Here is a 22,739-nt window from a genome sequence, read left to right as displayed (position 1 = left end):
TTTGAAGCACGCTGCATACACAGAAATCTCGTGACGCGTAAACTGCTCCCCCACCACCCGAACGAACGCCGCGAGCTCCCCCCCCCCCCCCCCGGGGTGGGCCGGGTGTGCTCCCCCCCCCTGTGCCCCCCCCCCCCTTAAACCCGCCCTTGCCGGCTCTCTCGAAGACTAAACGCGTTCGTCACCGGCCCCTTCTGCGTCAACAGCCCCCCCCCCCCCGAGGGCCGCGTGGACGCACGCGTCGCCGCTTGTGCCGGTTGCGAGCCACGCAAATACCGCGGCGGGGAAAGAGACGACGCTCTGCTTGAAAGCGTACGCTGGAAGTGAGCGCCGTCGAAAGTAAACCTACAAAAAAAGTACCGTGGGTAAATGGGCAATGTCTGTACAGGGCAGTGCGGGTGTGACGCTGCGTCTTGTGTGGGGGGGTGCGTCTACATCTTACAGAATTGTGTGCGAAAGTGACAAAACTGATTTTTTTTTTCTACTTGATTTGCCACTTCCGCCGCCAGATGGTTTTAGTCCCAAGGCCCCACGCAGAGCCTTCACGGACCACCCTTCTCCCATGAGCTCACTCGCCCACGAGTGGTCCAGCGCCAAATGTCGTGATAAAAAAATCATCTGGAGAAACCCCCACCCCCCCCAAGTGCCCCCCCCCCTTGAGACACGAGCTGCGATTTGATGCAACCGCGGGGCTGACAACACAGTGTCGAACGCCCACTCCCGTCACGCCTCGCACGTATGTCACGCGACCCGCCACATTGCCCGCAACGACGCTCTCGACCTTGTCCAGACCACCAGCTCAAGAGAACTGAACGTCCGGCCGTGCTGTTGTTTCAGGTCACCCACTCGGTGCGAGCTGCATCGCGTGCCGCCCGTGTCGTTTCCCGCCCGCACGCGGAATGAGTTTTCTCGTCGTTTAAGGAAGCATTGGATCTGAACGACCGTGCGGGCGGGCTAATATCCAATTCGCGACGATTTTAATAATCGGAACACCCGTTCCGTAATTCCCTCCTCGAATTGCCGGACGTATAGACCGACGACGTTTTGTAGAAGATCCGCGAAAAGAAAAAGGATCCCGCGCGAAAAGGAGGGATTTTTGAAAAGCGCTCCGAGCGCGATCGCGGCGAGACGCTCTCACGGACGCCGCTCTCGGTGGGCGGAGCGCGAAGCGTGGGGGGTGCGGGGCATGCGTGAGGCTCGGCGTAAGCCACGGGGAGCCACGGGGAGCCACGGGGAACCACGCGGAGTCACGAGGAGCCACGAGGAGCCACGGGGAGCCACAGGGAGCCACAGGGAGCCACGGGGAGTCACGGGGAGTCACGGGGAGCCACGCGGAGCCACGGGGAGCCACAGGGTGGGGTCTCCCAGGGAACCAAGGCTCCCGCCTGTGCAACCGTGGCCCTTGCAATGGTTGAGGCTCACAGCAAGGCCTACGAGGACCTGCCCGCAGCGTACATCGAGCGTCGGCGGGACTCCCTTTCCCACGAGAGACGCGAATTGCCCCCCAAGTAGGAGCGCAGCAGCCACGCTTCATCGTCGTCGTCGTGATCGCGGAGTGGCGACCGTGCGAGCGTCGTGCGCGTGCGGGGACTCCGCGTGCAGACGCGGGGGGTGGGGGGGGGGAGTGGACGGTTGTCGGAAGTCACAAAAGCGATGGGGGTGAGGGGGCAGGCGGGGGGGATGATGGAAGATGCGGGGGAAAAAGTGAAGCTTGTGAAACGACGGACGCGGCTCTCGGCTTTGACTTCCAGAACGCAAACCTGAAACGAGACAAGTTACGAGCCACGTGAACATAAGCGCCGACACCGATTCATTTTCCCTTCACGCTGCCACCTTTTCCCGCCGCTCGCTCAAACCCTGACAGATTCCTCGAGCCGGCCAAGGTTCACCGGAGAGACGCGCAAAGTTCGTCGCAGCACACCGGCAGCAGATCTCGGCACAAAACTCGCTTCCTGCAGCTGCCGCCGCCGCCCGAACGCAGACGCCGGTTCCCCGGACCTCGCCGGGTCAAACGAGCACCGGCGGCACCGGCGGCACCGGCGGCCGCCGCCGCCGCCGCTCACCGGAACCACGCCCCGACCGCCGCTGACCTTTTGACGCCGGCGCCGTGTTAGCAGTCGGACGTGAGCTTGGCCGTCTCCGAGGGCTGCACCTCCACCTCGTCGTGGTAGTACTTGGCCTCGTAGAGGTCGGCCTTCCGGTTGAAGTTCAGGCAGCCGCACTGCGAACACAACCGCCGCCACGCGCGGTGAGCGCCGGCTTGCGGGGAGGCCGCGCGGCAAACGGGGGCCAGCACGTTGGAGCGCCGTCAAACGACTCGCGCGAACGCCGCGGCGCCGTCGGAGACCTTCGTCCACCCGGCGGATTCGCCGCATGTGGCGAACATTATTCACCCCCCCCCCCCCCCCCCGCGTTGTTCAACCGTTCAACCGCACCATCGGTACCGGCGAGCGTTCCGCAACGGCCTGGCGAGTTCCCGAGCGCCGAGCGGCATCATTCTACCGGGCGCCTGCGAATACTTCGCTTCTGTGAGAAAGAGCTACGGGGAGCTCGTCGTGAGCCAAGGCTGCCGATTCGTCGTGAGCCAAGGCTGCCGAATCGCCGCTCGCACCTTCCACAGCAGGAAGAGCAGCAGGGCCAGCAGCAGGATCCCCACGAGGATGGCGACGAGGATGATCCACCACGGGAAGCCAGAGGTGATCACCGTCGACTTCTCCGGGAACACGGTCAGCCTCACCTGCGTGGACACCAGGTCACACAAGCCATCACACACACACACATGCACGCACACGTCACACACACACGTCACACACGTCACACACACACGTCACACACACGTCACACACGCTACAGTACAGAGCACAAATTTGCCGCAAGCTGGACTCCTGTTGCTGCTGCCATCAAATCTGGGGTGGAGATCCCGGCTCCTACCTCGACGTACCGGAGAGAATTCCAAGGCAAATGAGTTGGGGTGACGGACGAGCACTGCCTGATTCACTCCAGCCACTCGCTCACTGGCGGTCAGTCGTCTCCTGCTCCCGTGGTTACCGTAGCCGTGGACGTCGCTCGTTCATTCCTCCTTCCGTTGTGAGGACTCGGTCTCTGTCCCACTGTTTCGTCTCATCCTATACACCGTGTCCAACTGCAGGTCCCCACGACGCACCCGCTCACCCACCCACCCACTCACTCACCCACCCACTCACTCACCCATCCACTCACTCACCCACCCATTCACTCACCCACCCACCCACCCACTCACCCACTCACCCACTACCCACCCACTCACCCACTCACCCGCTCACCCACCCAATCACCACACTGTAGGTCACAACAACACACCCACTCACTTACTCACCCACCTACCCACTCACCCACCCACTCACCCACCCACCCACTCACTCACCCATCCATCCACTCACTCACCCATCCACTCATGTCACAAGAACACACCCACTCACCCACTCACTCACTCACCCACCCACTCACCCACCTACCCACTCACTCACCCACCCACCCACCCACTCACCTACTCACCCACTACCCACCCACTTACCACACTGCAGGTCACAACAACACACCCAATGACTCACCCATCCACTCACCCATCCACTCACCCATCCACTCACCCATCCACTCACCCATCCACTCACCCATCCACTCACCCACTCACCCACTTACCCACTCACCCACTCACCCACCCACTCACCCACCCACTCACCCACCCACTCACCACATCGCAGATCACCTCACTTCTCTTTCCGTTTCTTTCCTCGCACTGCTCCACTCTGGAATTCCCTCCTCCCATCTCCTCCCCCCCCCCCCCGAGCTCTCACAATAACAACAACCTTCTTCAATCGACGAACGTGTTTCAACCCCTATTGATTATAACTTTGACCGTGCTGTTTGTCGCTGGCCTGCTCGACGCTTCTGGCCCCTCCGGGACCCCTGCGCTCGGCAACTTGCACAGGGGACAAAGACGGTGGGGGGGCGGGGGGGGGGCGCCGTGCCGAGGCCGTGAGCAGCTCACCGGGAACGTCTGGAGGCCGGATCCCTTGAGGATGATGTTCTTGCTCTGAGAGAAGAGTCCCGTGGTGACGGACGAGATGAGGTCCAGGTAGTTTGCGTCGTCGTACTCCTGCAAACGACGACGGATCCGTCCCATGAGTGAGCGAGCGTTCCCGAGGAGGATGCCAAGCGGCGCACTTCCACCCACCCACCCATCCACCACTCACATCCACCCACCCACCTGCTCGCCCACCCACCCACCTGCACAGCCATCCACTCACCCACACACATCCACCCACCCACCCATCCACCACACACATCCACCCACCCACCTGCTCACCCACCCACCCACCTGAACACTCACCCACCTGCCCACTCACCCAGCCACCTGCACAGTCATCCACCCACCCACCTGCTCGCCCACCCACCCACCTGCACAGTCATCCACCCACCCACAGACTCACCTGCCCACCCATCCATCCACACACTCATCCACCCACCCACCTACCCACCCATCCACCCACCCATCCACCCACCCACCCAATCTGTGCACCGTGGAGGACATCGCCGGGGCCACACACCGGGCCGCATCACGTGTCATGGTCTATCCACTGCTGGCCACATCGCCACGTGCCCAATACCGGGAGAAACCTACGGGCGCCGTGTGGCACAACAGGGGAGGAACAGGCGTGAACGAGGAGCGAACGAGGAGCGAGCGAGGTGCGCGTGTGCCGTGCCTCCGTGAAGGTGCTGTTCCACAGCTTGGCGCGGATCTTGACGACGGCGGTCGTGTCCATGCCCTGCAGGGGGCAGTGGTAGAGCTGGCAGAGGACGTCGCCGCTGCCACATTGCTGCCAACAAGAAAGCACTCCGTTGAACACGTGGGCTTTCGCGATCAATGTCATCACATCATAGAGGTTTTTATGCGATCTAACCCCCCAAATAAACCTCTACTATGGATAAGAAAGCACTTGTCACCTGACTTGTCATTTTAACTATGCCGGGCACGTTAAACTGGGAGAGATATATTCGTGAAAAATATTTGTGGGTTAGATCGCGTAAGTATAAATGTGTCGAAACCCTCCACCACCCGGTTCAGCCAATTAATAAGGGATTTGTCACGTAAACAATACGCCAATTATAGTATAGTGTATAGTGTAGTGTATAGTGTAGTGTATAGTGTAGTGTACAATGTAGTGTACAGTGTAGTGTATAGTGTAGTGTATAGTGTAGTGTATAGTGTAGTGTATAGTGTAGTGTACAATGTAGTGTACAGTGTAGTGTATAGTGTAGTGTATAATGTAGTGTATAGTGTAGTGTATAGTGTAGTGTACAGTGTAGTGTACAGTGTAGTGTATAGTGTAGTGTATAATGTAGTGTACAATGTAGTGTACAATGTAGTGTACAGTGTAGTGTAAATGTAGTGTATAATGTAGTGTACAGTGTAGTGTAAATGTAGTGTACAATGTAGTGTACAGTGTAGTGTATAGTGTAGTGTATAGTGTAGTGTACAATGTAGTGTACAATGTTGTGTACAGTGTAGTGTAAATGTAGTGTATAATGTAGTGTATAGTGTAGTGTATAGTGTAGTGTATAGTGTAGTGTACTACTTCAGGCCACCGGTGTGGTGGAGAGTAAATCCACAACATTTACAATCGGAGGAGCACGGCGATCCCTGGTGATTACATCCAGCATCATTGGGCGATTTGCCCCAAAAACCCTAAAACCTTTATTATAAATATTGGTCGCGAAAGTCTACGTGTTAAACTGAAATACATGTATATGTATGTTTTAATCTGCTTGGCCGTTTCGCGCTGCAATGGTAACGTTAAAAGGGGGAGCGGCGATCAACAACGCGACCAGCGCTGGCAGCGAGTCGGTGCAAGGGGCAGCACTCACCAGCTTGAAGTATTTCTTCTTCAGCTTGGAAATGAAGGCTTCTTTATTCCCCTCTTTAGTCTCATCTCTCCTCTTCCTCTTCAGCAGCCAAAGCAAGGACATGACGCAGTCACACACAGAGAGACGAAGATCCCCCGTGGAGACTTGAACAGACTGTTGGGGCAAGTGCTGTTTACGAGCACCTATGAAGGCTGGCACGGCACGTGAGGGGGTGGGTAGCCAGCACCACGCCCGGCCGCCTTTGTCTCCGAAGTGACGATGTTTACACATCGCACCAGGTACTCATTGAGGCTGAGTCGACCTAGGGGAGGCCCATGACTGGTTCAGATAAACGTTACTGGTGTTGGCTATGAGCAGGAATCGAACCCGGTTTGCCGGGTTCGTAGCACGGCGCGCAAACCGCTACACACCTCAAAGACAAAGATCCCCCGTATAGCGTTAACAGACTGTAGGGGTAAGTGCTGTTTGCGAGCACCTATGAAGGCCGGAACGGTACACGAGGGGGTGGGTGGCCAGCACCACGCCCGAACGCCTTTGTCTCCCCAGTGGCGATGTTTACACACCGCACCAGGTACTCATTTGAGGCTGAGTCGACCTAGGGGAGGCCCAGGACCGGTTCATATAATCGTCACTGGCACACACGCACACGCGCACGCGCACACATGCACACACACACATGCACACACACACGCACACACACACGCATCCACACAAGCACACACACACGCACGCACACGAGCATACAGGACACCACCGTCCACGTGGCAGTCATTGATGGGGGGTGGCGACTCGGCCCAGCCGTGGAGCCCTCGCCGCTCGCTGTTACAGAGACTCTGCGGTCGTAGTCGCGCGGGCCGCCCTGGCTAATACCGCAGCATGCGTGAACCGCGCGGGAGAGCGTGCACCGTCCGCTTCACAACGAACGCTACAGATGCCGTGGCATCGCTCGAGGTAGTGGCAAGGTCGGCATGCGCCAAATTTTAAAAAACGCCACACCACAAAGTCAACGAATTTTGGAAGCGCACGCAGCACTTCCGTCGCCCCCCCACCGCGGACATTTAGCAGGACCCCCCCTCCCCCCCCCCACCCTGACGAAAAGAGACTCTGTGAAGTTTTCCCGGCAAGACCAAAGTGCAATCGTAGAAAGTAATTCACGAATTAATTCGCGTGACATTTGTTTCACCAGGCGAGAAGTGAAGAGACCAGGAAGATCCTCGCCGGCGAGGCTGAGCTGGGTTCACGAAGCGACCAAAGCCAAACAAAACCGAGCACACAACGAACGGTTCGAAGTGTAAATCGGAGCGCGTCGAGCGCAGGCAACGGTGGCGTTTGCCGCGTCGGTCTCGACGCGTCAGTCTCGACGCGCCGTTCGATCCGGCGCTGGTTGGGAGCTAGACCCCGGCCACAACGGCCCTGCCCGCGGGCTTCCCGGTCCGGCGTGGGGCCGGCGGGAGGGGGGGGCCGCGGGGGAACTGACCAGGAACTGCCCGTCCGAGCCCAGGGCCATGCAGCTCCTCTCCACGGCGCCGGCCACGACGCTGGTGCTGGTGACGTAGAGGAGCTGCTTGCCGCTCGGAGTGAAGGCCGGCATGGACATGTTGAGGTAGGCGGACGCCAGCGAGCCCAGAGACTTGCCCAGGTTGTGCACCTGCGCCGCGCGGTCAACACAGAGGCAGCGGAGGGCGCGGGCGTCCGTTAGCACCCGGCACTGCGCTCGCGATGTGAGAACAAGGAGGGAAACAAACCCGGCCTGTGCTGGCGTGGCCGGGTCTGTCCCAGCGCTGGGTGTGCGTGGTCCGTGTTGGTGTGGCCGGATCTCTCGTGGGCCCACGCCGTCGCACGCCACGTGCGCTGCGGTCGTTGTGGCCGTGCGGTGGCGTCGTCATCGTGGTTACCGTGAGCTCGTACTCCACGATGTTCCCCGTGTCCTCCTTCTTGAGCGTCGACGCGACCTCCATGGAGTCGCCAAAGTAAACCTGGGACGGCTTCGCCACTCTGCCCGGGGGAGGCAACAAACAACGCTCGTCACTCCTTTTGTTGTTTTACGATCAGAGGAAGCAAGAAGATGCTCGGTGCAGTCGGCACTTTGCTTCGTTCATCGTTTTTTTTGTTCTTTTATGCTTTGCTTTATGTTAACCCCCCCCCCCCCTTTTTTAAATGAAAGATTTCTCGCTCTGCTCTCCTTACTCCTTCCCCCTCTCTCTCTACCCCCTCTCTCCCGACTCCATGTCTTTGTTCCCTCTATATTTTCTATGTAATATTTGTAATATTATTAATATTTTTTTTTCACTCCTCCCCACAGCCAAGACCACCACACACGAACAGCAGCGTCCATCGCAACGGAGCATCCACCAGTAACACAGCGTCCACCACTACCACCACTACCATCAGCGGCAGCATCAGCACGGAGCGTGCGCCCCCCTCGCCCTGCCCGCCGGTGCCGCGTGCGCCCCGTGAACGCCGCTCACCCCGAGGTGGTGAGCAGCAGCTCGGTGCGCACCTGCAGGCGCGCCGTCTGTGGCACCAGGTCGCTCTGCTCGCTCGTGCTGCAACACACGGAGACATCGGCACTCAGCTCTCTCGCTCTCTCCCCACGCTCTCTCTCCCCACGCTCTCTCTCCCCCACGCTCTCTCTCCCCACGCTCTCTCACACTCTCCCCACGCTCTTTCTCCCCACACTCTCCCCACGCTCTCTCCTCACGCTCTCACACTCTCCCCACGCTCTCTCTCTCTCCCCACGCTCTTTCTCTTGCTCTCCCCACGCTCTCCCCACGCTCTCTCTCACACTCTTCCCACGCGCTCTCTCTCTCTCTCCACACGCTCTCTCTCCCCACGCTCTCTCTCCCCACGCTCTCTCTCCCCACGCTCTCTCTCCCCCACGCTCTCTCTCCCCACGCTCTCTGTCTCTCGCCCTCTCCTGCCGGACGGGCAACACAGTCCCGCGGACGGGGCCCAGGGTGCACGAGGCGGCGTCTCACGTGGCGAGCTGCAGCTCGACGTTCACAGACTCCTGGTCGGCGTTGAGGGCATTGGTGCTCAGGAGGAGGTAGAACACAACCTGGCAGGAGAGAGAGAGAGCGGAAGACGACGGTCGGTCGGAGCCGCGGCGCTTCCCCTCGCCGCGCTCTCAGCAACAGCTCGGGGGGGGGGGGGGGGGGGGCGGTGTGAGACTGCGGCGCCACTTCTGGTGGGTCCTGCTGAAGTTTCACGGCGGTCCCAATGAAGTGATTTGCAAGTATTTTTTTATTTTTATTTGACACGAGTGGTCACGCGGACACGCCACCGCCGTGTCCGCGTGACCACTCGTGTCGCATCGTAGCGGCCGACACCCAGCCAGGTGGCTCAGCGGTTTGTCCTGCACATGTATAGGGTCGCCCCTGTCAGGAGAATGTGGAATTTCTAGCACTGGCTCAGGGCTGCGAAGGCACCAACCGAATGCTCGTTCGAGTTTAGCGCGCGAGCGGGACTCACGCTCTCGCCCCTCTTGAGGGGGTTCCCCAGCTCGCACTCGGTCAGTGTCCCGTTGGCGTTGGCGTTGCACACGGGAGGCTGGCCCTGCACAGACACACGCACCCCCACGCACAGACACACGCACAGACACACGCACAGACACAAACAGACACACGCACAGACACAAGCACAGACACACACACAGACACACGCACAGACACACGCACCCCCACAAACAGATGCACGCACAGACACACGCACAGACACGCGCACAGACACGCGCACAGACACGCGCACAGACACACGCACAGACACGCGCACAGACACATGCACCATGCAAACGGACACACGTGCACCAAGGTTAGCGTAGGTGTAGACACACGTGCATGCTAGGAGTGCAGGAAGTGGCGCGTGTGCAGTACGCAGCGGGCGTGTGCGTGCGTGCGTGCATGCGTGCCGCGGGGCTCACGGGAGGGAACTCCTTGGGGCGGGCGTCCATGTAGCCGAGCGAGGGGGGCAGGCGGATGCTGAGCCGCGACTCGTAGGCGTCATCGCCCGGGTTGGTGATGGTCAACTGCAGCGCCAGCTCCTCCTGCCCGCTCAGCAGCAGCACCTGCTCGTGGCCTTCCCTGCGCGGAGGGGACACGGGAGGGGGGGGGGGCGGCGGGGAGCGCCGGCCGGTCAAGAGAGAGACGCGCGGAAAGAGGAGACGCACAGCCCCCACGGAGTCGAGAACCGCCGCCGGCCAACCCCGTGGCGGCCTGGCGGCGCCCCTCTCCAATAAGAGCCGTGCGGCGTCGCTCCGGACAGGGCCCTCAGGAAGCGTACCACCCCCCCCACCCCCCGCGAGCGTGGGGCCCCGCCGACGTTTTCCCACCTTAGTCACTGGCTCGGTGCGCAGCAATTAGCGTGCGGACGTTTCGAAAAGCGGTGACGGACGCTCTCGCGCCGCGCCGCGAGCACGTGGTGCGAACCCCAGCGCTGCTCTCGGCGTTGCAATTTTGATGCGAAGGGCCACCGCGTGCGCCGTAGAACGACAGAGTTGGCGGATTCGTCAACGTCTACCGGCTGGCGCGCGGGCACGCCGCGGTGCGGGCGCTGTGCGGGGGGTGGGGGGTCACTGCGTACGTTGGCAGCGGCTCGTAGGAGTTGTTGCCTCCAAATCGGCAGAAGAGGTGAGCCAGCTGCAGGTTGCTCTGGCAGATGTTGTCCGATCCACACCCATCCTTGGCGAAGTTTATCTGAGGACAGAGAACGCGTGGAGCTGAGCGGGGCTTTCCAGGGAAGGTCCAGCCGCGCTGCACGAACGCTGCAAAAACGCTGCACTCGGCTGCACACACACCGCACAGACGCTGTACACACGCTACGTATGTGCGTTGGACATTTACATCAGCCAAATACTCTGAACCCGCGACGTTGATTCTAAATGTGGAGGGAAAAACCGAAGGGCCTCGAACCCACGACCACCTACATACCAGGCAAGGTAGTTAACATTTTGCCACAGCGGCGCCCAATGTATAGAAACTCCCCCCCCCTTGCCCCGTGCCGTTAGAGGAACGAGCCATGTTCAACGCTCTCCCACTTGGCTTGGGAAGGGGGGGGGCGTATCAACGAGCAGCGTCTCCTCGAGGTGTCCGTGGGTGAGTGGAGACCGCAGGGGGGGGGGGGGAGCGTCGCAGAGGCGGTGGCTAGCGCAGGCCACGATGGCGTGGAAGAGGCCGTGATGATGCGGAAGAGGCCGTGATGGTGGGGAGGGCGTGTTGGCAGCGGCTCACGTTGGTGGCGGAGGAGCTGGGCTTGAGCAAGTCGAGCACGGGCCTCTCCTGCCCCCCACTGGCTTGCCGCCGCCTGCGCGACCCCTGCAGCTTGTAGTCGAAGGAAACCTTGAGCGGCCGCAGCTTGTCCTTGATGTCGTCCTGCGGGAGGGAGAGGGAAGGGGGAGGGAGCTCAGCCGGGGGCAGCTTGCTGAACGAGCGCCGCATGCTCAGAGCATCGCAAACTCTTGGACCGACGGCGCGTACGTCGCGACGCTGCCATGGCAGGGCGCGAGGACCTGGGAAACACGCCATGAGGCACCCGCCGCCACCCAGCGTGCCGCCAATTGAAGCGAAAAACCCCAAACGACGCTTTGCGGGGTTGTTCTGAAGCCATCGGTGACGGGACCCAGACCGTCACTGCGCTCGAGAGCCCTGCGTAACCACACGTGGCCGCCCGGCTTCGAGCCCAGGCTCTCCGCAGCACGGGATTAGAATCTCCGGCGTGGGACGACGGCGCCCTCGCGGTGTCGCGGAGCCGCGTGCCGGCGCGAGCTCACCTTGATCTGCAGGGTGCGGCGGATGCACTTCTTGCTGTTCTGCCCTCCGAGGTCGACGAACCCCGAGGACTCGGCCTGCTGGGGCACCCCGGCGTCGTCCAGGAAGACGGCGCGTGGGCTCAGGCTGGCCTTGACGCGGTCCATGTCCACACTCGCCGTGAAGATGAGCCCTGAGCCGACAGGCACGCAAGCAAGCACATGCACGCACACACACGCACGCATACACGCATGCACACACGCACACACGCACTCACACACGACGCACACGCACGCACACACACACGCATGTATGCACGCGCGCACACACACCAGAACAAAGATCAGGGACAAAGATCCCCCGTGTAGCTTTTAGTCTTGACCGACTGTTGGGGCAAGTGCTCTACGTTTGCACCTCTGAAGGCTGGCACAGTGCACCAGGGGGTGGTGTGGCCAGCACCACGCCAAGCTGCCTTTGTCTCCCCAGTGCCAACGATCACGCACCGTGAGGGGTACTAATTTAAAGCCGAGTCGACCTAGGGGAGGCCCACGGCCGGTTCAGATATTCGTCACTGGCGTCGACCATGGTGTGGGAGTTGAACTCGTGTCACCGGGTCCTCAGCGCACGAACACCACCGCGCTCCTGGTCAGCGCACGTGTACGCACGTGCACGCCATGCGCAACGAACACATCTAAGACGAGCGTGTGTGCCCTCCTGCGTCCGCAGGGGTACAACAACGACATCATCTACGTGCTATGAAGAAGGACCCATTGCCCCAATGGTTGAACGGCGTCAACGTTCACTTTACACCATTGGTACCTCATTTGCCAGTAAAAAAAATGATAATTTTTTTCACCCTTTTATCTGGCAACAAAACTGACACCTTTTTTACGAGGAGTCATGTTTGCATTGACCACAACACCTGCAGTCATAATGCAAACAAAAAACATAACTCTGATAATGTATGCACTGTCCGTGAAGTTGATTGGTCCACACCCGAGACAGCTTTCCTTAGAGCCCAGTCTCACATGGGTTGGACCAGATGACGCAAAAGGCGCACTACTCAAAGACAATGCACCATCAGAGTATGAGAGCTCGGGGTAAGCATTTACACCATTGGAACCTCATTTTCCAGTAAAAAATATGATAATTGTTTTTTTACCCTTTTATCTGGCAACAAAACTGACACCTTTTTTTACGAGGAGTCATGTTTGCATTATGACTGCAGGTATTGTGGTCTATGCAAACATGACTCCTCGTAAAAAAGGTGTCAGTTTTGTTGCCAGATAAAAGGGTAAAAAAAGAATTATCAACGTTCACTTTGTTTGTTTGTTTATTCCTGCGGCGAGTCGAGTGCAGTGCGGGCGCTCTTACGGGTGCCGGGGCTGGACGTGGGGTTGTTGCCCTGGTAGGTGAAGCAGGCGTCAATGTTGGCGCTGCGGGGCACAGCGGGCAGAGGGGGCACAGCGGGGGCACACACGCGTGTTAGGCGGGGGGCGCACACGCGTGTTAGGCGGGGGGCGCACACGCGTGTTACGCCAGGGGTGGGCGCGTGTCACGCAGCTCCACGGGAAAACCGCTGCCGCCCCCCGGGCACCGTCGCGATTCTCGGCCCCGTGCTTCGACGTCCACGCCGCCGGGCGCCGCCGTCGCTCGCAACCCACCCCCCCCCCCCGTTCGGTGAACGCCCCTCGCCCCTTGAGGCCGAGGTTCCGAGACGCCTGCGAGTCACGGGGTTGCGTGGTGTCCCGCTCGCCGCTCGAATCTCGGACACGCGCTTCAAAGCCCCGTCAATTCTTACCCAGAGAGGCGCAGTAGCGCCGTTGCTTTAAAAGACGCCGTGACGCGCGTGCAAACAGCCGTGGTGACAGGACCGCACTCGGACAGCCGGCGACAAACTGTGCGGCACGCTCGACCGCGTGGCCTTGCGGGAGCCTCGGTACCGACAAAGTTAATTTTAGTTTTGGTTTTCCCTCCGGTTTTGTGTTGATGACGTACACCACGCACGCCATCGGAGCGGCAAAGGGTTAATTGGGGAGCACAACAACAGCAGCAGCAGCGGCGGCGGTAGCCGTCGCCCCCTCGCCCCCCCACGGACGGAGAGAACTTGGCAAGAACCCTCGTGAAGAAGAAACTCCTCGCCGGGTGCACGAGCGGAGTCGAGAAATGGAGACGACAACAACAGCACGATGCGGCGCTCTGTAACGGCACGACAGACGAGGGGCACGATGCGCCGCTCGTCGGCATGGCGCCGCCGCCCCGACCACCGCTCACCAGGTGTGCGGGCCGCAGTTCTTCTCGTTGATGTTGATGTCCATGGGCTTGTTGATCACCGTTTCTATGCTCACCACGGGCCGTGACCTAAAAGCCCCCCCCCCATGGCGACAAACACAAAGCAGCCACGAAGAGGTGAGGAAACAGCAACACGCCCCCCCCACACCCCCCACACCCCCCACCACCCACCTCTACTCCCCTGTGCCCCCTCCCGCGGCTCTCACGCCAACGCTAGGCAACCTCACGCCACTCCGTCATATTCGCCACGGTGGCTCGGAGATGTTAACTACCTCGCCTGGTACGCAGGAGGTTGTGGATTCGATCCCGACCCTGACGCCTGCTGCTGTCTATTTGCAGTTTACGTCTCTCTCCCCGTGGCCACATCAATTTTTCTCTGGGTCCAACCCCATTTTCCCCTCCACATTTAGAATTAACGTCACTCGTTCAGAGCATTTGGCTACTGCTGTAAATTTCGCGATAAGCCACTTCGTTTGAGCTCTCATTTGTGATTGTCAGTTCGCTTCTAAAAAAAGAGCTACACAGCCCAGTGGGCCTTACCTGCTAAGATTACAATAATTACGTTGTGTTGTTTATTCCTGGGCAATGCTCATTTTTTGTTTATGTTTTTATTATTTTTTGAACCTATCCACGTGACTTTACCGAAAGACCCAACGAATGTGATGCTTATACGGTTAAGAAACGTTTCTGATTTGCTCCATTTGTATTTTTGGGCTTTCTACTGCGCAGAGTAAAGGTGCAGCCGTGCAGCCTCTTGCTCGCAGCAGCGCTGGCAGAGAACTTCCACTGGAGAACCCCTCCAATGCTCTATTTGTTGTTTAGTTTGTTGTCGTTCTCCCCCCTCCATCTACGTTTAGCACGGTTGGCTACACATGGTGCGTAAGAAGTTCAACGTACACACACACCACATACACAGCACACACACACACCACATACATACACACACACCACACACCACATACACACACACACCACATGCATACACCACACACACACCACACACACACACACCACACACACACACCACATACACAGCACACACACACACCACACACACACACCACATACACACACCACATACACACACACCACATGCATACACCACACCCACACACACCACACACACACCACACACACCACACATACACAGCACACACACACACCACACATACACACACACACCACACACACACACCACACACACACACACCAGATACAATGGGTTCTTAGGCCTCCAATTCCGAACTGGCCAGAGGTCTTCTAAGAGGTGGGAAGTACGCACACTTGACCCCACCACACGCGACCGACTAAACTTACTAACACCGCTTGAACTCGTGCCCATCACCCGTAGTCCCCGAGTCCAGACCAAATCCTCTCGCTGGTCGCTACCGCCTGGGGACGTCATCGCTGCCGAGCTCCCTACTCCCCTATGTGGCCAATACCAGTGAATAATGCGGCAACCCTTTGGAAACGAGCGGGAGTTGTCGTACAATCCTCTCTCATCACCCATACAAATACCTCGCTGTGTAATGAAACGCGTTGCTACTTCAGGGGTGGTACCAACACGTGTCTGTGTGCGTGCCCTGTGTCTGTGTGCGTGCCCTGTGTCTGTGTGCGTGCCCCGTGTCTGTGTGCATGCCCTGTGTCTGTGTGCGTGCCCTGTGTCTGTGTGCGTGCCCTGTGTCTGTGTGCGTGCCCTGTGTCTGTGTGCGTGCCCTGTGTCTGTGTGCGTGCCCCGTGTCTGTGTGCGTACCCTGTGTCTGTGTGCGTACCCTGTGTCTGTGTGCGTGCCCTGTGTCTGTGTGCGTGCCCTGTGTCTGTGTGCGTGCCCCGTGTCTGTGTGCGTGCCCTGTGTCTGTGTGCGTGCCCTGTGTCTGTGTGCGTGCCCTGTGTCTGTGTGCGTGCCCTGTGTCTGTGTGCATGCCCTGTGTTTGTGTGCGTGCCCTGTGTCTGTGTGCGTGCCCTGTGTCTGTGTGCGTGCCCTGTGTCTGTGTGCGTGCCCCGTGTCTGTGTGCGTACCCTGTGTCTGTGTGCTTACCCTGTGTCTGTGTGCGTGCCCTGTGTCTGTGTGCGTGCCCCGTGTCTGTGTGCGTGCCCCGTGTCTGTGTGCGTGCCCTGTGTCTGTGTGCGTGCCCTGTGTCTGTGTGCGTGCCCTGTGTCTGTGTGCGTGCCCTGTGTCTGTGTGCATGCCCTGTGTCTGTGTGCGTGCCCTGCGTCTGTGTGCGTGCCCTGTGTCTGTGTGCGTGCCCCGTGTCTGTGTGTGTACCCTGTGTCTGTGTGCGTGCCCCGTGTCTGTGTGTGTACCCTGTGTCTGTGTGCGTGCCCCGGCCGCGGTACGACAGCGGTGATGGCAGTGCCCCCAACATGATGGCGGCAGCGGCGGTGCCCGCACCTGATGATGGCCACCTGCTCGGACAGCGAGCCCACGGCGATGTCAGGGTAGCTGTTGCCGTCCACGTCGATGCCGCCCACCAGCGAGTAGCCGAAGAATCTGATGGGGCTCGAGAAGGCTTCGCCCTCGATCACCTGCAGCAGCAGCAGCCCCCCGAACGGAAGGCCCCCCGGGGTTAATGATCGCGGTTCGTTCGTTTGGGTGGATGCGTCGTGAACCCACCTCCGCCCGCGGCGGGTAAGGCTCGTCACGCGAACAAGACGTGCCAGTTGGTTACCGCAGGCGGTCTACGGTTTACGACGTTTATATGAAGCCACCATGGACCGATTTACTTCACTAAAACTACATCGCCTGGTATACAGGAGGTCGTGGGTTCGATCCTGGCCTGCTGTAAATTTTAAAGTTTGCGGTGTCTCTCTCCCCGTGGCTGCGTGGACTTTTCTCCTGGTCCTCCGGTTTTTCCCTCCACATTTAGAATCGACGTCGCGCGTTCAGAGTATTTGGCTTTTATATATTTCCACACGGTAAGTCATTTGATTGGGCTATCGTTTTTGGCCAGGTTGCTGAAAAAGAGCTATATGGCTCAGTGGGCCTTGCCTGGTGAAATCAAATCAATCGTAAACAGTTTAGTTAAGAATTGTGGAGAAGTCTTCCCGTCTCCTCGTTTCTTAAAATGGAGTAAGGCGACGGTCGCAATAACATTGGTCGCGAAAATCTGACACGTGCTAAAGAGGCTCGCGATTAAAAATAAATTGGGAAGACAACGATTTGGATCGGCACGCCCTCGTTAATATCATCACCATCTCCGGACCTCCCTAGTACAGCACACCGGTGTGTTGGAGAGCCACAACACACCGGTGTGCTGTACTAGTGACAAATTGGCACGTTCTGTTTACGTGACAACCCTTACTAGTTGGCTGTGTCGGGTGTTGGCGGGTTTAACGACACATTTATATATTCACGCGATCTAACCCAAAAAACCTCTAATATTGAGAATTATCCTTGCAGGGAGGGGAGGGGGGTGGAGTCAGGGATGTGCACAGCCGGTACGGTGACACGAATCCGGAAACAGTGCAACGCTTGATTGCTTTGCTTTGGTCACGTCACGACGGGCGAGTGTAGGATCGTCACCTGGGTGGCTTTCGGATTGAGCCCCTGCGAGCCTCCGTGGTAGATGAAGACCTTCCCAAGGCCGTCGTACGGAGCTCCCACCGCCACATCTGCAGGCGGCGGAGGCGGCGATTACGCGCGGAGAGAGAGAGAAAGAGAAAAGAGACGAGCACAATCGTCATCGTCGCACTCCGTCCGTGACGCGTTTCTCTTATTGGGTTCAGAGGCGCCGGGGAAACCGCAAGCTGAGCGGAAGGGCGGGCAGGAGAGGCGTCAACAATTGCCCGAGCTCTCTGGCCCTACATTTGGATGTTTAGTGTGTATGCATGTGGGAGGAAAGTGGAGTACCAGGAACCCCCCCGCCCCCCGTGCGGTTAGAACGCCGATCAAAATCGTCCCACTTGCTGTGTCTGGCACACTCTTGCCAAAGCCAGGATGATGGCGACATCGCAGCATCGAAGATTTGGGAAGTTTCACAAATGTGGTCGATCCTCCAAACCCTTGCTACCTGCATGGTGCAGCGCCTGGCCACACCACGCATCCCTGCAAGAACATCCCCGCTCTGAGGGTGGCGGGATGTTAACTACCTCGCCTGGTATGCAGGAGATTGTGAGTTCGATCCCAACCATGACGCTTGTTGTATAATTGTTGTTTGCACGTCTCCCTCCCCGTGGTCGCGTGGATTTTTCTCCGGGGTTTCTCCCTCCACATTCAGAATCAACATCACGCGTTTAGAGTGTTTGGCCACGAAACAATTCCACGCGATGATGATAAGCCGCTTCGTCGAGCTATCATTTGTGATAGCCACGTCGCGTCTGGAAAAGAGCTACACGTAAATAGTTCATCGTTTAAAAAAAAAAAATAGTTTGCAGGCGTCCCCGCCGACAAATGGTTTGCACCGTGGCGGCGACGGACGCACCGGGAAACCCGTCCTGGTTGAGGTCGCCCACGGCGGCCACGCAGAGGCCGAACATCGACGCCGTGGTGCCGTTGAGGCGCAGGTGGTACTGGGCGTCGAAGTGCCCGTTCTTGTTGAGGTAGATGTAGGCTGCGCCGCCGATGTGCTCCTTGATGTCAAAGAACTGCGGCGCTCCCACCACCAGGTCCTTCCAGCTGCGCGGAGCGAGGGACACGCGGGAGAGGGGGGGGGGATCACGAGTCGTCTTGTGTCGAGTCTCCCCCGTTGTACGTGTCTATATGTAGCGGGAGTGGTGGTGTAGCGGTCAGCGCCGTGCTGCGCTACTGAAGCGATGGCGTCACCGGGGGTTCGATACCAGCTCAAGGACACCAACGACATCGGTGGCGATCATCCGAACCGGTTCTGGGCCTCCCCTAGGTCGACTCGGCCTCAAATGAGGACCCGGTGCGGTGTGTAAAACAACGCCGCTTAGTGAGACAAAGGCCCACTGAGCAACCTCTGTTTCAGAAGTGATCTGTCCGCAAATGATAGCTCAACGAAGTAGATTATCGCGTGGAAATTAACAGCGCACAACTACTCTCAACGTGCGATGTTGATTCTAAATGTGGAGGGAAAAACCGGAGGACCTGGGGAGAAATCCACGCGAGTGAAGAGAAGGTGACTGAGCACCAGCAAGTGGAGCGAGCGACCGGTATGACCGGAGTCACCGGAGCGGCCGGGCGCTGCGCTGCGCCGAGCGCGGGACCGACCCGTCGTTGTTGATGTCCACGAGGGCCACGTCGTAGCCGAAGGAGGAGGCGAGCTGCTCGCCATAGAGGACCTGCTCACGCTCCATGCTGCTCGGCGGGCTGATCTTGAGGAAGAGCACGGCGCCCGTGTGGTTGGCGCGCGGCGCTCCCGCCACGAACGTCTCGCGGTCCTTGTCCGTGACGCCGATGCCCGACTCCATGGAGAAGCCTGTGTCACAGGCAAACGGCGCGGCCTGTCACTCGCGACTCGCGGTCTTTAGCAAGTGCCCACGTCGGCCGTGGTCTATCCACTGCCGGACGAAGGACTTTACTTCCCGCCGCCACCGCCGCCCCTCGCGATTCGACCTCACGATGCGACGATCCATCCGGCGCCTGCACGCTCATCGTGGCTTATCGTGTGGAAGTTTATGGCAGCAGCCATTTGTAACGTTCTTATCCACCCCTTCTGGACATCTGTGACAAAAAGCTTCATAGCTCATCGAATTCCCCCACTATAAATACTGATTCTGATTTACTTTCAACGCGTGATGTTGATTCTAAATGTGAAGGGAAGAACCGCAGGACCCGGAGAAAAATCCATGCGACCACGGAGAGAGAGACACGCAAACTGCAAATATACAGGGCTGTGGTCTGGATCGAAACCACGACTTCCTGTTTACTAGGTGAGGTAGTTAGCATCTCGCCACCATCGCACCCCATGTTCTCCCATCCATGTGTTCCGCCCCTTATCGATGCCATTCCTAGGATGCATCTCTCCATTCTTTTTCTTTGCTTTGCACAGCTGTAGACGTTTGTCCGATAGTTTTGGTTAATCACTAAACCTTACACGTGTCCTCCAGACACGAGCACGCGCATCGTATAGGCGCGTGCCACGTCAGCGCACGCGCACGTGTAATACAGCGCGTAGACGTTGGGGAAACGGCGCGTTGATCAAAAGCCATTTCCTGCTGCTCAAACGACCACGGGGGCGTTTGGTGCTCGTCCCCAGTTTGCAGCCCTGAGCCAGCGGTGGAAATTCCACTCACCTATGGCGGGGGCCGAGTCTGTTCCACAGGGCAGTCACCCGGCCACCCACGGCTCCTAGCTGAGCCGGGAGGGGGGGTGGGGGGGCCTCCTCGATGGGGAGGAGCACCCCCCCACCCGCCCCTCCCTCCCGCCCCCCCCCCCCCTCCAGGGTTTACTGGGTGGGTGGGGGGGGGGATTACCCGGGGGGGGGGTTTCCCCGGTGGAGAGGATTGCACCCCCCCTTGCCAGAGTTTCCCGGGGGGGTGGGGGCAGTGGGGTGGAGGGGAGGGGGGTGTGTGGGGGGGGGTGTGTGGGGGGGGTGGTTACCCAGGTAACTGTTCTGCTCCACGGGGACGTCGTTGCCGTTCTTGATGCGCTCGTCGCCCGTCTCGTAGGGGCCGTCGTTGAGCACCTCGCCCCGCTCCACCAGCGTCAGGTTGATGGCGTCCACGTGCACCACGCCTGGCACGCGCGCACGCCACACGCACACGCGCACGCACGCACACACCACACACACACGCACACACACGCACACATGCACCCACACACCACACACACACACGCACACACACCACACACACTCACACACACACGCACACACACTCACACACACACGCACACACACGCACACACACACACACCACACACACACACGCATGCGTAAGCCGGATGCAGAACTTCTCCGGCGGGTGCCTCACGGACGCAAGCGAACCCGGACCGCCGGGCCTCGACTGGTACCTTTGTGTGTGTGTGGTGTGTGTACGTGTGTGTGGTGTGTGTGGTGTGGTGTGTGTGTGTGTGTGGTGTGTGTGTGTGTGGTGTGTGTGTGTGTACGTTGAACTTCCCTCGCACCACCGTACGTAGCCAACTCCGCTAATCAGAGTTGCAGGGGAAGGACAAACTATGGGTCTCTGTGCGAGTCGATGGGTCTCTGTGTGAATCTATAGGTCTCTGTGTGAGTCTATGGGTCTCTGTGTGAGTCTATGGGTCTCTGTGTGAGTCTATGGGTCTCTGTGTGAGTCTATGGGTCTCTGTGCGAGTCTATGGGTCTCTGTGCGAGTCTATGGGTCTCTGTGTGAGTCTATAGGTCTCTGTGTGAGTCTATGGGTCTCTGTGTGAGTCTATGGGTCTCTGTGTGAGTCTATGGGTCTCTGTGCGAGTCGATGGGTCTCTGTGTGAGTCTAAAGGTCTCTGTGTGAGTCTATGGGTCTCTGTGTGAGTCTATGGGTCTCTGTGTGAGTCTATAGGTCTCTGTGTGAGTCTATAGGTCTCTGTGTGAGTCTATGGGTCTCTGTGTGAGTCTATGGGTCTCTGTGTGAGTCTATGGGTCTCTGTGTGAGTCTATGGGTCTCTGTGCGAGTCGATGGGTCTCTGTGTGAGTCTATAGGTCTCTGTGTGAGTCTATGGGTCTCTGTGTGAGTCTATGGGTCTCTGTGTGAGTCTATGGGTCTCTGTGTGAGTCTATGGGTCTCTGTGTGAGTCTATGGGTCTCTGTGCGAGTCTATGGGTCTCTGTGCGAGTCTATGGGTCTCTGTGTGAGTCTATAGGTCTCTGTGTGAGTCTATGGGTCTCTGTGTGAGTCTATGGGTCTCTGTGTGAGTCTATGGGTCTCTGTGCGAGTCGATGGGTCTCTGTGTGAGTCTAAAGGTCTCTGTGTGAGTCTATGGGTCTCTGTGTGAGTCTATGGGTCTCTGTGTGAGTCTATAGGTCTCTGTGTGAGTCTATAGGTCTCTGTGTGAGTCTATGGGTCTCTGTGTGAGTCTATGGGTCTCTGTGTGAGTCTATGGGTCTCTGTGTGAGTCTATGGGTCTCTGTGCGAGTCGATGGGTCTCTGTGTGAGTCTATAGGTCTCTGTGTGAGTCTATGGGTCTCTGTGTGAGTCTATGGGTCTCTGTGCGAGTCGATGGGTCTCTGTGTGAGTCTATGGGTCTCCATATGACGAGTCTATGGGTCTCTGTGGCGAGCCCATGTACGTACGCACGTTGAACCTCTTCCGCACCACCCTACGTGGCCGACCGCGTTCACGTGAGAGGCTGCGATGGCGCACGTACCGCGCCAGTAGTAGGAGCCAACGGCGCCCGAGTAGAGGTAGTGGGTGTCGTGTGTGAAGCCCGCGTCGAGGCCCTGCTGGCACACGCCGAACCACTCGTGCGTGGCGGCGCGCCCGTCGCAGAAGTGGTACTGGCCGCCGTGGATCGGGTCCCTGGTCTTGTCGCGCAGGTCCTGGTCGAGGAGGTAGCAGCGGCCGATGAGGCTGCGCGACTCCGACACCTGCCCCACGTTGCTCCGCACCTCGTAGCGGTGGGCGCATACCTGTGACCCAGAAAAAGGAAAATAGATCAACCCCGTGTAGCCTCGGCGAGTCTTGTCTGTCTTGGGGTGACGCAGAGAGAGCCGCTGAGGATCGTCCGGCATGGCGTGGGCTTGTTGCGGCCTCGTGCTCCACAGTGAGTGAAGAGGAGTGAGTCAGTGAGGCTGCGTGGCGTCAGTGGGTGGCCAGCGTCGCGCCCGGCCACCGACGTTTACACACCGCACCGGGTACTCATTTAGGGCTGAGTCGACCTCGGGGAGGCCCGGGACCATTGAGATAATCGTCACCGGTGTTAATGGCCTTGAGCTGGAATCGA

General features: G+C 58.8%; 1 protein-coding gene across 1 annotated transcript in view; it reads right to left on the bottom strand.

Moving 5' to 3' along the window:
• Positions 1-160: 160 nt before the first annotated feature.
• Positions 161-22,739, bottom strand: part of LOC144729221 (integrin alpha-6-like) — a 31,726-nt gene continuing 9,147 nt past the window's right edge. The window contains exons 4-26 of the mRNA XM_078609299.1: positions 22,164-22,425; positions 20,440-20,574; positions 19,108-19,315; positions 18,359-18,552; positions 17,461-17,549; positions 16,330-16,463; positions 13,920-14,006; positions 13,020-13,081; positions 11,669-11,838; positions 11,130-11,270; positions 10,483-10,595; positions 9,824-9,983; positions 9,376-9,459; positions 8,883-8,962; positions 8,373-8,450; positions 7,800-7,899; positions 7,382-7,552; positions 5,905-5,982; positions 4,743-4,856; positions 4,028-4,135; positions 2,612-2,737; positions 2,091-2,221; positions 161-1,760 (exon numbers count right to left, since the gene is read on the bottom strand). Coding sequence (XP_078465425.1) covers positions 2,111-2,221; positions 2,612-2,737; positions 4,028-4,135; positions 4,743-4,856; positions 5,905-5,982; positions 7,382-7,552; positions 7,800-7,899; positions 8,373-8,450; positions 8,883-8,962; positions 9,376-9,459; positions 9,824-9,983; positions 10,483-10,595; positions 11,130-11,270; positions 11,669-11,838; positions 13,020-13,081; positions 13,920-14,006; positions 16,330-16,463; positions 17,461-17,549; positions 18,359-18,552; positions 19,108-19,315; positions 20,440-20,574; positions 22,164-22,425 — 2,805 coding nt within the window. The 3' untranslated portion in view covers positions 161-1,760; positions 2,091-2,110. The remainder of the gene's footprint in view (positions 1,761-2,090; positions 2,222-2,611; positions 2,738-4,027; positions 4,136-4,742; positions 4,857-5,904; positions 5,983-7,381; positions 7,553-7,799; positions 7,900-8,372; positions 8,451-8,882; positions 8,963-9,375; positions 9,460-9,823; positions 9,984-10,482; positions 10,596-11,129; positions 11,271-11,668; positions 11,839-13,019; positions 13,082-13,919; positions 14,007-16,329; positions 16,464-17,460; positions 17,550-18,358; positions 18,553-19,107; positions 19,316-20,439; positions 20,575-22,163; positions 22,426-22,739) is intronic.

This window comes from Lampetra planeri, chromosome 31, assembly GCF_965212315.1.
Source record: "Lampetra planeri chromosome 31, kcLamPlan1.2.h2, whole genome shotgun sequence".
Taxonomy (NCBI): domain Eukaryota; kingdom Metazoa; phylum Chordata; class Hyperoartia; order Petromyzontiformes; family Petromyzontidae; genus Lampetra; species Lampetra planeri.
Note: the sequence above shows the minus strand (reverse complement) of the source record. Positions and strands in the feature narration are given on the sequence as shown.